Source organism: Nycticebus coucang, chromosome 3, assembly GCF_027406575.1.
Source record: "Nycticebus coucang isolate mNycCou1 chromosome 3, mNycCou1.pri, whole genome shotgun sequence".
NCBI classification, from domain to species: domain Eukaryota; kingdom Metazoa; phylum Chordata; class Mammalia; order Primates; family Lorisidae; genus Nycticebus; species Nycticebus coucang.
Window position 1 is genome coordinate 68,194,377 of NC_069782.1, and position 15,123 is coordinate 68,209,499.

The window sequence follows — 15,123 nt, forward strand, 5'->3', positions numbered from 1 at the left end:
CTTGCCCAGCCAGAAGTCCCTCTTAACATAAAAGGATTTCTCCTTTATGGATGGACAATAGCCTTTAAATGGCATAATACTTTCCAGCAAAATTGATGTTTAAAAATGTAACCATTTTAGGGCGGTGCCTGTGGCTCACTGGTAGGGCACCAGCCCCATGTACCGAGGGTGGCAGGTTAGAGCCTGGTCCTGGCCAAAATGCAACAAAAAATAGCCGGGCATTGTGGTGGGCACCTGTAGTCCCAGCTACTAGGGAGGCTGAGGCAAGAGAATTGCCTAAGCCCAGGAGTTGGAGGTTGCTGTGAGCTGTGATGCCAGGGCACTCTACCGAGGGCAGTAAGATGAGACTTTGTCTCTAAAAAAAAAAAAAGTGTAATCATTTCAAAGCAAATACATTGCTGTTACTTTACTTAATGTTGAAAGATTTAAGATTTTACTTTTGTGGATATTATACACTTCTTACTGCTTAGTCATTTCAAATGCTTTAAAATATCATTAAAACAACCGTATAAATAATGAAGAATGGTTAGTGTGAAAACCATTTATGTATTGAAAAGTGAATTAATCGAAGCTATTAAGCTTCTCTTAAATGTAATATTATACTCTAAGATAAAAAACTTGATATGGCAAGTTTTAAAAACTTTGTTAATATCTTTGAGAGCAGGTATTATTGTTCTTGCCTTATGGATGAGGAAACTAAGAGACTTAAAAACACTTGGCCAAAATCAAGACCAAGTTTCAGGACCAAGGTGTGACCACAGCTCTGATTCCTATAACAACAAAGTGCTTTCCTGTGATCCTTCATTGCATGTTTCTGGACTGCCTTCCACGTGTGAGCCAAAATAACAAATAAAAAAAAACAACCACATTTACTCATTATATTTGCCAGAAGAATTTCACAAAATCTCTTGCCAACAGACTTTCACAAAGCCTCTGACTCAGTGACTGTGTGCGGTTCTCTGGAAGAATGCCTGAAGATAGGAGAAGGGATAGAACACATACAGGTTGCCAGTTTTCTTGCTTGCACTCTTTAACAAGATAAATTCAGCGATCCCAGCCCTTTCCTCTACATAAGATAACATCAGACAGGATTAATGCTTATGTCTCTGTCATCTATACCCAGATGTAATCTCACATCCAAACTTTGATGAGATTTTGCTCTAGTTTGTAACTTCTGAGCATGTGCAGAACCTTCACCCCCTGACAGATAAGCTGTGGGCTGAAACCCTGCATTGGAATAGATTAACAGAGACTCTTGGAAAGACTATCTTAAGTTGAAATCCCCCATTAGATTCTGAATAAAACTAAATTTAATTTTTAAAAGCCTGATGTTTTCCTTTGGTTGACTCATGTACCAGGCATTTGGGTATGGTAATGAAATGGATGGTTTATGCACAGCAACTGTTCCTTTTTACAATTCTTTGATTTATATTGACTTTGTGTACAGGTCTGTCTGCCCAGTGAAGAAGGACCCCCAGGAAATGGGGGCTATGCTTTATTTATAGTTGGAATCACAGTCCCTGAGATAGACATTGGAGCAATGGTGGACAATCAAACAATTCCTATTGTGAAATTATTTAAATGCTATGAAAAGGGATTTCAAGAGTTTTGAGGTTAAAATATAGTTATGGGAAAATGCTTGAAATAAATAAAAAGGAATATAACAGAGAAGAAATGCTATCAGCCATGTGATTGTATGGCATCATGTTGCAGAATGCTTTTCTATTGAAAACAGAACTTGGGAAACATTCCAGTTTAGTTTATTAAGGCTTTCTCATTCCTCTCTATGCTAAAACTGGGAAACAACACAAATATTGTTCAGTGTGTGAAGGGATAAACAAACTGTGGTGCATCCGTACCAAAAAACAGAAAACAAACAAGCAAACAAATAAACCAAAACCTGGGAAACTACTCAGCAATGAAAAAGAACAAAGTATTGACACAAACCAACATAGATGAACCTCAAAAACAATACACTGAGTGGAAGAAGCCTGGCTCAGGAGGCCAGTTACTGCATTGTTCCATCACTATGAACTCTCAGAAGAGAATACTATAAGAAAAAAAACAGGTTATAAGGTCACAAGGAGGGAGAGAGGTGGCCATGGAACAAGATGAGGAAGTGTTTTAAAATAGTGGAACCAACTGCTCTTTATCCTGATTGTGGTAATAGTAACCCAGATCAGTACATGTGTTAAAATTCATAGAACTGGCCACCCAAAGGGGAGAAAAAGCCAATACAAAGACTCAAGGATTCTCTCCCCTGGGCTGTCAGACCTGGTGGTAATGGCGCCAAGATAGTCCTCAAGGACGACAGGATGAGGTGGGAGCATTGTGGGGAAAGGAGTGGAGGGAACACTTGGCGTGGGAAATGACTTACCTTGACAAGTGTTCTCTTTCTCACTTTTGAATTTTGTTTCCCCTGAAAGGAGCTCATACCCAGAGGTGCACTTGCAGTAGTAGCTCCCCTCCACATTGTGACAGTCTGCCAGGCTTCCACAAGACATGTAGATGGGAGAGCCACACTCATTGATATCTGGAACACAAGTGGGAAATGCTGGGAACCTCTAAAATTACGATTAGGGTTAGTAGCAACCACATTTAAATGATTACTCCCTTTACATTTTCTTTCTAAAAAAACCCCAGTATTTACAGCAGAAAACTGGGAAAGCAGAAAATGCAAAGAAAACATCAAAAATCCAACCAAGGAGACTACAACAATCTTTTTCAGAGAGCATTGAATAATAAATGATAAATTACAGAGACTTTGCCATTCTTTTCTTTCATCTATTCTCTATCTTCCATGGAGTCAGACCACAACTCTTAACCTTCTAGTACACACAAATTTTTCTAGGACTTTAAAATAGTTTGCAAATACATTTCCATATCCAAATAACAAATAACTTTAATCCTGTAGAATATTTCATAGTAGGAATCTTTCATATTTCAATCAATTCATGCTCAAGTACAAGAACCAGAATGCTGTACTTTGACAAGTAGATAACAGGTTCTCTCTCTTCCTGCCATGTGACCTTGGAGAAGTCATTTCATCTCTTAGGGGCCATTTCCTCATTTATAATATGGCATGTATACTGCCTTTCTTAAGAGGATACTTTGAGTCTCTCAAGGGCTAGAATTTGCCTGAGACCTCAGTGAACTACAAATTGGTCCTATCTGAATTCCAGCCATATGACTAGCTTTTGGAACCTGAGATAATAATAGCATCTACTCCTTTAGTTGTTATATATTTTAAATTTATATAGATGGTGTTATAATTATTCAGATGGTATTTTACAAACAGCAAATGGCCATCCTGGTATGAGATTCCATGTGGTTATTTTTAGACAGAGGAACTGAGATCCGGGCTTAAAGGGAGTTCCCTGAAAGCTAGTGCTAGGTTTGGTGGAACATTCAGAATCTCTGATCACTGTATCGTTCTCCTCCTCCTTCCATCTACAATTCATTAAATAACAACAAGAACTATAATGCATTGACTTCTTTGTAAGCACCAGGCACTATTTGTGGTATTTTATGTATATTAATGTACATATATATATTTTTCTCATTAATTTTTTATTTTGGAAAATGATTTTTTTCATAAAAATGTTATGTTAACACATAATAAGTATTTTAACTGAGTTAATTAACAGTCTTTAAAATTTAGTTATGGGGTACAATGTGATCTTTTGGTGCATACATGAGGTAAAATTCACATTGCAAAGTCAATTGTTTTAAGGCCAACAATTTACTGATATTAAGCACATTCACAATGTCTTGTAACTAACACCTCTGTCTAGTTCCAAAACATTTTCATCGCCCCCAAAGAAAACCCCTTACCTATTAAGTAGCCAGTGCCCATTCCTCCCTGGCATCTGGCAAACACCATTTAGCTTTCTGTCCTTATGGATTCCATTTATATGTATAATAACAGGTGTGTGGATATTTTTATTAAGCCCAATTTACAGCTAAGGAGGTTGAGTTGCTGGAAGGTGAAACAATTTGCTTGGGCTCACATAGCTGTTCAGCCATGCAGCTGGAATTTGGATAGTCTGGCACCAAATACCAAGCTCTTAACACTGGCCACCTTGACCATGAGACCTGACAGTCCTGTCTCCTTATTCCAAATAATCCCTTATACCAATTATTTACTCTTTTAGCAGAGAATTTCTGTGGGTTGAAGGGCTGATATTTCTGGATTTTTCCCAGTTGCTAATGACTTCCTCCCCCATTCCTCAGCTTATTTACCTGTACAGAGCTCCAAAGCATTGCTAAAGATGGCCTTTCCAGATAACGAGGTGAATCCAGGGTCACAGAGGCAGGCAGTGGCATTGACACAGTGAGCATTCTTTGGGCACCGGGCACAGGATGCTACAGGGATCGAGTGTGAGAGTTTGAAGGCTCTTGGAAGATGTCACCTGCCAGTTGGCAGCAAGGTGATAGAGGGGAGGAGATAGACGAAGATACCTGCCTTCATACAAGGAGGAGTTTTTGGTAATAAACTGATTGCTTGGGGAAGGAGCAAGACCAATGTCTCAATGCCTAAGAAGACCATATTTGAGACTCACTCCTCAAAAATAAACCCTTGCTAAGTTTGACATTCTTCCCCCCAGCTTTTTAGATGAGCCTTGTTTGAACATACTTACTTCCAGCCTTCTGGGCAATAGCTCCCAATGATATTAGTAGGACACAGAGCCCTAGAACAGAGAACAAGAATGTAAACATAGCTGAGGAGCAAAATTCAAGGCACCTGCATGAGTAGCTCCCACCACCTGTTAAGTGGATTATCCTCTACTCTGCAGGTTCTAGCAGCATTTTAGTGTTTCCTTCTGGTCAAGCCCACAGGACCTTGGAAGAACATGATTTTCCCTTTTATGTTCCAGAATCCTCATAAAGAATCAATAACAATAGGCTTTCAGTATGGGTATCAAAATTTACACTTCTGGAAAATAACAGGCACTCAGAACGTTGATTCCCATTTATTTTAGGAAATACTACTTATGAAGAGATTTTCCAGATCTTTCTGTCTTTATCCATGGATTCATATTAGTTCTTTATAGTTCAGGACCTTTCTCTTTCCACAATGGCTTAAATCCATTTTCACTTCCAGGCAGAACTGAGAGATGAACACAAATTTGAACCCTACCGAGCTCTGCCGCTCACGGGCGCTATGGCTTTGTTGGCATCCAATCTACACTCTTTTAGTTTAATTTTTTATTGTTTTATAGAAAATTTAAAATGTGCTAAAAAGTAGAAAAATAGTTGACTGAATCCCTGGGTGCAAATCACCATGCAATAATAATGAAAAACTGGGCGGCGCCTGTGGCTCAGCGAGTAGGGCGCCGGCCCCATATGCCGAGGGTGGCAGGTTCAAACCCAGCCCCGGTCAAACTGCAACAACAAAAATAGCCGGGCGTTGTGGCGGGCGCCTGTAGTCCCAGCTACTCCGGAGGCTGAGGCAAGAGAATCGCGGAAGCCCAAGAGTTAGAGGTTGCTGTGAGCCGTGTAACGTCACGGCACTCTACCCGAGGGCGGTACAGTGAGACTCTGTCTCTACAAAAAAATAATAATAATAATAATAATAATAATGACAAACTTACAGTCACTCTTCTTTCATCTATGCTGCTATTCCTCTTTCCCCCACAGGATCATTTGTAAGAAATTTCAAGGCATCATACTATTTCACAGGATGTATTCCTAAAACAAAATATTGATAGGTAATACATTGAGAAATCCTCAAACAAGCCCCGTGTTTTCTTTGTGGTTGTGAGTTCAAACCACTTCCTTCTTCGAGAACTTAAGAGAACTGAACAGTGCCCTTTTTTCATTATCATCCTTCTGAGCGATAGTGGCAAGAACAAGTTATGAATAAAACAGAGGGCAGAGGAGTTTCTCAAAAGGGATAAAGAAGTCCAAATGGTTTGATTGAAGATCCTCACAATTCTACATACCTGGAAGAAATGCAAAATGTCTGCTCCTTGTAGTGCAGCAACATGAAGCTCCAGGGATGGGAGAATTTGATCTTGGACGATGAAACATTAGCATTTCCTATTAAGTAGATTTCGTGAGCCCTAGAAGAACTGACTTGGGGAAAAGCTCACTTGGATGTTTTATTCTCCTTCCTTCACCCAATTTAAGCTTATCAGATCTTTGTGTTCTGCTTTTTAGTTTTTGTTTACTATTATTAGCCATTTGAACTTCCAGCCCCCTTGCTGGTCTTTCATAATTTCTGACAATGAAAGAATGAGTAACACTGACTGTACTGAAGGGGTCTTTCTTTTTTTTTTTTTGAGGCAGAGCCTCAAGCTGTTGCCCTGGGTAGAGTGCCGTGACATCACAGCTCACAGCAACCTCCAACTCCTGGGCTCAAGTGATTCTCTTGCCTCAACTTCCCAAGTAGCTGGGACTACAGGTGCCTGCCACAACACCCAACCATTTTTTGGTTATAGCTGTCATTGTCGTTTGGCAGACCAAGGTTGGATTCGAACCGGCCAGCTCTGGTGTATGTGGCTGGCACCTTAGCCACTTGAGCTACAGGTGCCGAGCCAGAAGGGGGTCTTTCTAAAGGAGTAAATCTTCTGCTCCTGGTAAACACAGTTCAGTATCATTGACTTTTTTTTTTTTTAATTGTTGGGGATTCATTGAGGGTACAATAAGCCAGGTTACCCTGATTGCATTTGTTAGGTAAAGTCCCACTTGCAATCATGTCTTCCCCCAGAAGGTGTGGCACACACCAAGGCCCCACCCCTTTCCCTCCTTCCCTCTCTCTGCTTTTCCTTTCCTCCCCATGACCTTAATTGTCATTAATTGTCCTCATAGCAAAATTGAGTACATAGGATTCATGATTCTCCATTCTTGTGATGCTTTACTAAGAATAATGTCTTCCACTTCCATCCAGGTCAATACAAAGGATGTAAAGTCTCCATTATTTTTAATAGCTGAATAGTATTCCATGGTATACATATACCACAGCTTGTTAATCCATTCCTGGATCGGTGGGCATTTAGGCTGTTTCCACATTTTGGCGATTGTAAATTGAGCTGCAATAAACAGTCTAGTACAAGTGTCCTTATGATAAAAGGATTTTTTTCTTTCTGGGTAGATGCCCAGTAATGGGATTGCAGGATCAAATGGGAGGTCTAGCTTGAGTGCTTTGAGGTTTCTCCATACTTCCTTCCAGAAAGCTTGTACTAGTTTGCAGTCTCACCAGCAGTGTAAAAGTGTTCCCTTCTCTCCACATCCACGCCAGCATCTGCAGTTTTGAGATTTTGTGATGTGGGCCACTCTCACTGGGATTAGATGGTATCTCAGGGTGGTTTTGATTTGCATTTCTCTAATAGATAGGGATGATGAACATTTTTTCATATGTTTATTAGCCATTTGTCTGTCTTATTTAGAGAAGGTTCTATTCATGTCTCTTGCCCATCAATATATGGGATTGTTGGCTTTTTTCATGTGGATTAATTTGAGTTCTCTATAAATCCTAGTTATCAAGCTTTTGTCTGATTGAAAATATGCAAATATCCTTTCCCATTGTGCAGGTTGTCTCTTTGCTTTGGTTGTTGTCTCCTTGGCTGTACAGAAGCTTTTCAGTTTAATGAAGTCCCATTTGTTTATTTTTGTAGTTGTTGCAATTGCCATGGCAGTCTTCTTCATGAAGTCTTTCCCCAGGCCAGTATCTTCCAGTGTATTTCCTATGCTTTCTTGGAGGATTTTTATTGTTTCATGCCTTAAATTTAAGTCCTTTGTCCATCTTGAATCAATTTTTGTGAGTGGGGAAAGGTGTGGGTCCAGTTTCAGTCTTTTACATGTAGATTTCCAGTTCTCCCAACACCATTTTGCCGCGGACCACCCTGTCGGTGGGCTTCAGTCCGAGGGAAAGCAGGGAAACGGAGTCAGGTTGGTTGAAAGGTCGACGCAGGAATGACAGTCTGCCACACAGCACTTGGTGAAGTATGCAGCTGCGCTTTACTGAGTTTTAAGTACGGTTTTTATACATTTTACACAAAGCATTACAGGTTACACAAAGCTTTTTTACAACTTGCTGACCTTTACAAGTTATATTTTAAGTTTGCAAACGTGGGTAGTTATCCATTACTATTTTTCAATATCCTGCCCTTAAGGAGAACAAAGGTTAGTGGTTATCAGCGAAAACTACTTGCTTCCTCTTGCTTCCTCTTATCTGTGGAATGTTAGTATAGTGTAATTCTTTACATTTGTGTTTAAGTAATAGTAAAGGCATAATTTGTTTTAAGGCTCTTATTAGATATATAAATTTTAAGTTAATGTTGGTTATATATACTTTTATTATGTGCTTATTATTAATCATATGTGCTTATTCTATTGTGATTTGATTGATTAGAAATGTAGTGAAGTAAGATGTTTTTTAAGGAAAGTTTTACTGTGGGTGGTGATGGTGCATGTCGTGTTGGAACATCTTGTTTGCTGTGCCTGCATTGTCTTAGCCCACTGGCGTTTATGGTGGGGACTTGCTTTTGTGCAGGCTTACTTGGAGCCACTGAGTCTGGCACAGTCATACTTCTAGTGCTGTTTCTGGATCAACTATCATTGTGTTCATTCTGACAAGGACTTATTGCTTACTTATCAGGACAAACAGACATTCAGCTTAACATACACGTACACTGTAACAGAAAGCCATACCCTTAGGTTAATGCGACAAAAAACAGCATGCTGGGCAACATCTCTGTCGCTGCGCACACTGGGGGTGCTGGGGGCTTCGCTCCGGGGAGCACAGACCTCCTTTCCGTCGTTTTACAACGCGGACAGCGCCACCTCGCTGCGGCTTGGTGCCGAGGGTGCGGCACCATTTATTGAATAGGGAGTCTTTCCCCAAAGGTATGTTCTTGTTTGGTTTATCGAAGATTAGGTGGTTGTAACATGTTAGTTTCATTTCCTGGTTTGCTATTCAATTTCAAGTGTCTATGTCTCTATTTTTGTGCCAGTACCATGCTGTCTTGACCACTATGGCTTTGTAGTACAGACTAAAATCTGGTATGCTGATGCCCCCAGCTTTATTTTTATTACTAAGAACTGCCTTAGCTATACGGGGTTTTTTCCAGTTCCATACAAAACGCAGAATCATTTTTTCCAAATCTTGAAAGTACGATGTTGGTATTTTGATAGGAATGGCATTGAATAGGTAGATTGCTTTGGGAAGTATAGACATTTTAACAATGTTGATTCTTCCCATCCATGAGCATGGTGTGTTCTTCCATTTGTTAAAATCCTCTGCTATTTCCTTTCTGAGGATTTCATAATTTTCTTTATAGAGGTCCTTCACCTCCTTTGTTAGGTATATTCCTAGGTATTTCATTTTCTTTGAAACTATGGTGAAGGGAGTTGGGTCCTTAATTAGCTTCTCATCTTCACTGTTATTGGCGTATATAAAGGCGACTGACTTATGAACATTGATTTTATATCCTGAAACATTACTGTATTTTTGGATGACTTCTAGGAGTCTGATTGAATCTTTGGGATTCTCTAAGTACAAGATAATGTCATCAGCAAAGAGGGAGAGTTTGACCTCCTCTGCTCCCATTTGGATTCCCTTTATTTCCTTGTCTTGCCTAATTGTATTGGCTAGAACTTCCAGCACCATGTTGAATAGTAAAGTGACAGAGGCCAACCTTGTCTGGTTCCAGTTTTAAGAGGAAAAGCTTTCAGTTTTACTCCATTAAGTAAAATATTAGCTGTGGGTTTGTCATAGATAGCTTCAATCAGTTTTAGAAATGTGCCACCTATGCCTATACTCTCCAGTGTTCTAATTAGAAAAGGATGCTGGATTTTATCAAATGCTTTTCTTGCATCTATTAAGAGGATCATATGATCTTTATTTTTGCCTCTGTTAATATGGTGGATAACATTTATGGACTTGTGTATGTTAAACCAGCCTTGCATCCCTGGGATGAAACCTACTTGACCATGATGTATGACTTTTTTGATGATAAGCTGTAATATATTGGCTAGCATTTTGTTGAGAATTTTTGCATCTATATTCATGAGTGAGATTGGTCTGAAATTCTCCTTTTTGTTTGGGTCTTTTCCTGGTTTTGGTATCAGGGTGATGTTTGCTTCATAGACTGTGTTGGGGAAGATTCCTTCTTCCTCAGTTTTTTGGAATAATTTCTGCAGTACAGGAATAAACTCTTCCTTGAAGGTTTGATAGAATTCTGGAGTGAAGCCATCTGGACCAGGGCATTTTTGATTGGAAGCTTTTTTATTGTTTCTTTATCTCAGTGCTTGAAATTGGTCTGTTCAGGAGCTCTATTTCTTCCTGGCTAATCCTAGGGAGAGGGTGTGATTCCAAATATTGATTCATTTCCTTCACATTGTCATATTTCTGGGCATAGAGTTTCTGGTAGTATTCAGAGATGATCTCTTGTATCTGTGTGGGATCAGTTGTTATTTCCCCTTTATAATTTCTGATTTAGTTTACTAAAGATTTTACTTTTCTATTTCTCTAATGAGACAATGGTTTATCTATTTTATTAATTTTTTCAAAAAACCAACTTCTTGTTTCATTAATTTTCTGAGAGATTTTTTTGTTTTGAATTTTATTGATCTCTGATTTGATTTTGGAGATTTCTTTTCTTCTACTGACATTGGGCTTAGATTGTTCTTCTTTTTCCAACTCCATAAGATGGCTTGTGAGTTTTTTAATGTGTTCTCTTTCTGTTTTTCGAATGTAGGCATCTAAAGTGATAAATTTTCCTCTCAAAATATCCTCTTTTGCAATATCCCACAGGTTTTGGTAGCTTGTGTCTTCATTGTTGTTATGCTCAAGGAAGTTAATAATTTCCTGTTTTATTTCTTCCTTCACCCATCTGTTATTCAACAGAAGATTGTTTAATTTCCATGTCTTTGTGTGGGGTCGAATGTTTTTGTTAGAGCTGAGTTGCAACCTTAGTGCTTTATGGTCTGAGAAGATACAAGGTAAAATTTCAATTCATTTTATTCTGTTGATATTTGTTTTGTGTCCCAGGACATGATCAATTTTGGAGAATGTTCCATGGGGTGATGAGAAGAATGCATATTCTTTATCTTTGGGATGCTATGTTCTGTATGCATCTATCAAGCAGAATTGTTCTAGGGTCTCATTTAAATCTCTTATATCTTTGTTTAATTTCTGTTTAGAGGATCTGTCCAGCTCTGTAAGAGGAGTGTTAAAGTCCCCTGTTACTATGGTATTTACGGATATGATATTTCTCAGACTGGGTAAGGTCTCTTACAAGAATCTGGGAGCATTTAAATTGGGTGCATAAATATTTAGAATTGAAACATCTTCTTGTTGTATTTTTCCCTTGACCAATATAAAGTGACCATCTTTGTCTTTTTTGACTTTAGTTGCTTCAAATCCACATGTATCTGAAAATAAGATGGCAACTCCTCTTTTCTTCTGAATTCCATTTGCTTGAAAAATTATCTTCCAACCCTTGACTCGGAGCTTTAATTTGTCTTTTGAAGCCAGGTGTGTTTCTTGCAGACAGCAAATGGATGGCTTGTGTTTTTTAATCCAGTTAGCCAATCTATGTCTCTTCAGTGGGGAATTCAAGCCATTAACATTTATTGAGATAATTGATAAGTCTGGTAGTGTTTATCTTATTTTGTGAGAGTCCATTGCTTAGTTTTATCTTTTGCATCATTGTGGAGATTAGGTTCTGTCCTTTAATTTTTGAGTTTTTACTTTGCTGTTGATCATTGTGATGGTCAGTGTGTAGAACAGGTTGAAGTATTTCCTGTAAAGCTGGTCTTGTTGTGGCGAATTTCCTCAATGTTTGTATATCCATAAATGATTTGATTTCTCCGTCAATTTTAAAGCTTAGCTTAGCAGGGTACAGAATTCTGGGCTGGAAATTGTTCTGTTTAAGTAGATTAAAGATAGATGACCATTGTCTTCTTGCTTGGAAGTTTCATTAGAGAAATCTGCGGTCACTCTGATGGATTTGCCCCTGTAGGTCAACTGGCGCTTATTTCTGGCAGCTTGCAGAATCTTTTGTTTTGTCTTGACTTTGGACAGGTTCATCACAATGTGTCTTGGAGAAGCTTGGTTAGAGTTGAAGTGACCTGAGGTCCGATATCCCTCTGTAAGCAGTGTGTCAGAATCTTTGGTGATATTTGGGAAATTTTCTTTTATAATATTTTCTAGTATGGCTTCCATTCCTCTGCGGCATTCTTCTTCCCCTTCTGGGATTCCTATAACTTGTATTTTGGAACGCTTCATAAAGTGCCATAATTCTGACAGTGAATGTTCTGCTTTCTCTTTCTTCTTTTCTGCCTCTTTTACCATCTGAGTTATCTCAAGAACTATGTCTTCTACCCTGCTTCCCCTAAAATAAGATCCTCCAAAAATAAGACCTACTTATAGGAAAGATAAGACGTCCCCTGAAAATGAGACCTAGCACATCTTTGGGAGCACACCTTAAAATAAGACATTGTCTGATTTTCAGGGAAACAGGGTACCTCTGAAATTCTTTCTTCTGCATGGTCTAACCTGTTGCTGATACTTTCCATTGCATCTTTAAGTTATTGGAAAAGGAAGCAATGGGAAATTGTATTTATACTAGAAAACTGGAGAAAGAAAAGAAAAAAATCAGTATGGAAAGGGTTGAAATTAAAAAACAAAACAACAACAGCAACATCAAAATAAACAAAAAACAAACAAACAACAACAACAAAAAAAAAAACAACCAAAACAAAGCGGTATATATATATATATATATATATATATATATATATATATATATATATATATATATATATCTTGTTGAATATTGTCTGGGCAACAAGTGGTCTTCTGGGGTATGAGATGTTAATTACAATGCTGATATGACTGGAGGCCTCCACTGATTTCTCAAACCCTACAGGGTAGACATCCTAAGTCTCTCTTCAGCCCTCTTAAAAGGCACTTTAAGCTTTTAAACTTGCTAAGCAGAAGATTTCCCAGGAAAGTTCTTGTCACTGGAATCACTGGTGAAGTTGCTATCCACTTACCCAGTGTGCCAAAACTGGTCTCACTCTGCCCCTGAGGGTTAGGGCTGTCAGGCAGCTCAGACCCCTCCTTTAGGCTGCTCAGTCACTAAGTTACTAGGTCCCACCTGATCCTTGCTCTGCAACCCCTAGGGCAGACCTTGTTGGGGCAGTTCTCTCACAATGGCTCCCTGTGGCCCACAGCCAAACACTATTAGCTCCATCCGTCCAGCTCAGCGGCTCAGTCTGGGGTCCCAGACAATGCCCAAAGTTCTCCGCAATCCCGCTCAAGCTCTCCCCAAGGCAGTTCAACTGAGTGCCAAGTCCAAAAACACCAAAACAGTTCACAGGTAAGGCCTTTCCGGTTTGCAGTCTCGCTTCTACTGCACTTACAGCTGTCAGCGGGATTAGACCGATTGAACACACGTGATTACTTGCTAGTTTTCCACTGTTTTTGTCCTTCTCTTGGGGTCCAGAAGTCTCTTGCTGACTCCCTGTATCCTCAGGGACTTTTAACAGTAAGACTGATTACCATGTATATCCTGGGTCTTGAGCCTGGCATTCTTACATCTAGTATCAGTAAGAGAATATATTATTCTTTTTTTTAGAATTAAGTCATAAACACATGGATCATGTATACATTGATGCCTTTATAGGGTACAATGTGATGCTTTTATATACTATTAGGAAGGTTTACATCAAAGTAGTTAATATCGCCTTCACCACATTTATTTAATTATTATGTTAAGACATTATACTTTATACTTAATAGATCTGACATGTACCCAGGCAATATGAACCATAGGAATGGTACATATTCTTGGTGTTTCCAATTAGAAAAGAATGTGTTGTATTAACCTGTATGGAAGTGGAATACATTATTCTTAGTAAAGCATCACAAGAATGGGGAAGTAAGAACCCTATATACTCATTTCTGATATGAGAACGATTAATGACCTAGTACACGGTGGGAAGGAGTGTAAGGGAAAGGGAGAGCAGAGAAAGGGAAGGCAGGGTGGTGGTGGTGGTGGCAGGTCATGGCATGTGACACACCTTTTGGGGGCAGGACACAATTATAAGAGAGACTTTATCTAACAAATGCAATCAATGTAATCTGGTTCTTTGTACCCTCAATGAATCCCCAACAATAATAATAATAAAAAAAGAATGTGTTGGGGTGGGAAAGTTAGAGAGCTTGCAGATACTGTTGTTATGATATAAGGCACATCCCTTAATCTCTTTGTAAGATGGAAATAATTATCTCACCTCGTTGGAAGGATTCAATGAGATAAAATATATAAAGCATCAGGTGTTCTTACCTAGTCTACTGGAAATGCCTAACATTAGTAACTTTCAAATCCTCCTTTGTAAAAAGTAATCAGTTGTGCAAATATTAGTTATTTCTATTATTCTACCATTATAACATTGTATATTGAATTGTGCTTTTAATTTTCTTAAACCTTAAAATTACTCAATTGTCTCCATATCATAATCCCAAGATAAATAGAGCTAGTATTTATATCTAATATGTGAGTCACTCGGATGATTTAAAAGTTTCATATCTTCTTTTTATTTTTTAATTTTTATTAAATATTCTGGTACAATTTATTAATATTAACAGTACCATGTAGCCATTAAGTATTTACCCAAATTACTTTGGTAAAAATTTAAAAGAAAGCATAACACATTGTGTGATACATAGAAAGTAGTCAACAAATATTGTAGAAAGAATCATTATGTTTAAAAACTATAAATTAATGAATATTCAATAAGGAAATAAAGCCATCATAAACTACTGAAGTATGCTTATTATTCTCTAATATCTAAGCAAGAACATTTCATCAATTATTCTTAATCATGAAGAATTAATTTGTGTTAATTGTAACTGAGTATGTAAATATATTGCCTAAGATATGAATTAAAGTAGGCATCTAAAAATAGAATTCTCATTTACTGAAGGGAATAAAGACAGTACAATTGATGACTAATGATTAATGTTTGTCAGAAATCTAATTAATATTTACGCTAATATTTCTTCTGTTCTGGTGAACATTAGTACTGTATCTGCTTTTGATTCTTTTTTAATTAAATCATAGCTGTGTACATTAATGCAATTATGGGGCACAATGTGCTGCTTTTATA

General features: G+C 38.2%; 1 protein-coding gene across 1 annotated transcript in view; it reads right to left on the reverse strand.

The window, feature by feature from the left end:
* LOC128580997 (adhesion G protein-coupled receptor E2-like) overlaps positions 1-15,123 on the reverse strand; it is a 78,300-nt gene that overhangs the window by 36,900 nt on the left and 26,277 nt on the right. Inside the window, 3 exon segments of the mRNA XM_053583460.1 lie at positions 2,378-2,533; positions 4,243-4,365; positions 4,641-4,691. Of these exon segments, the coding sequence (XP_053439435.1) occupies positions 2,378-2,533; positions 4,243-4,365; positions 4,641-4,691 (330 nt within the window).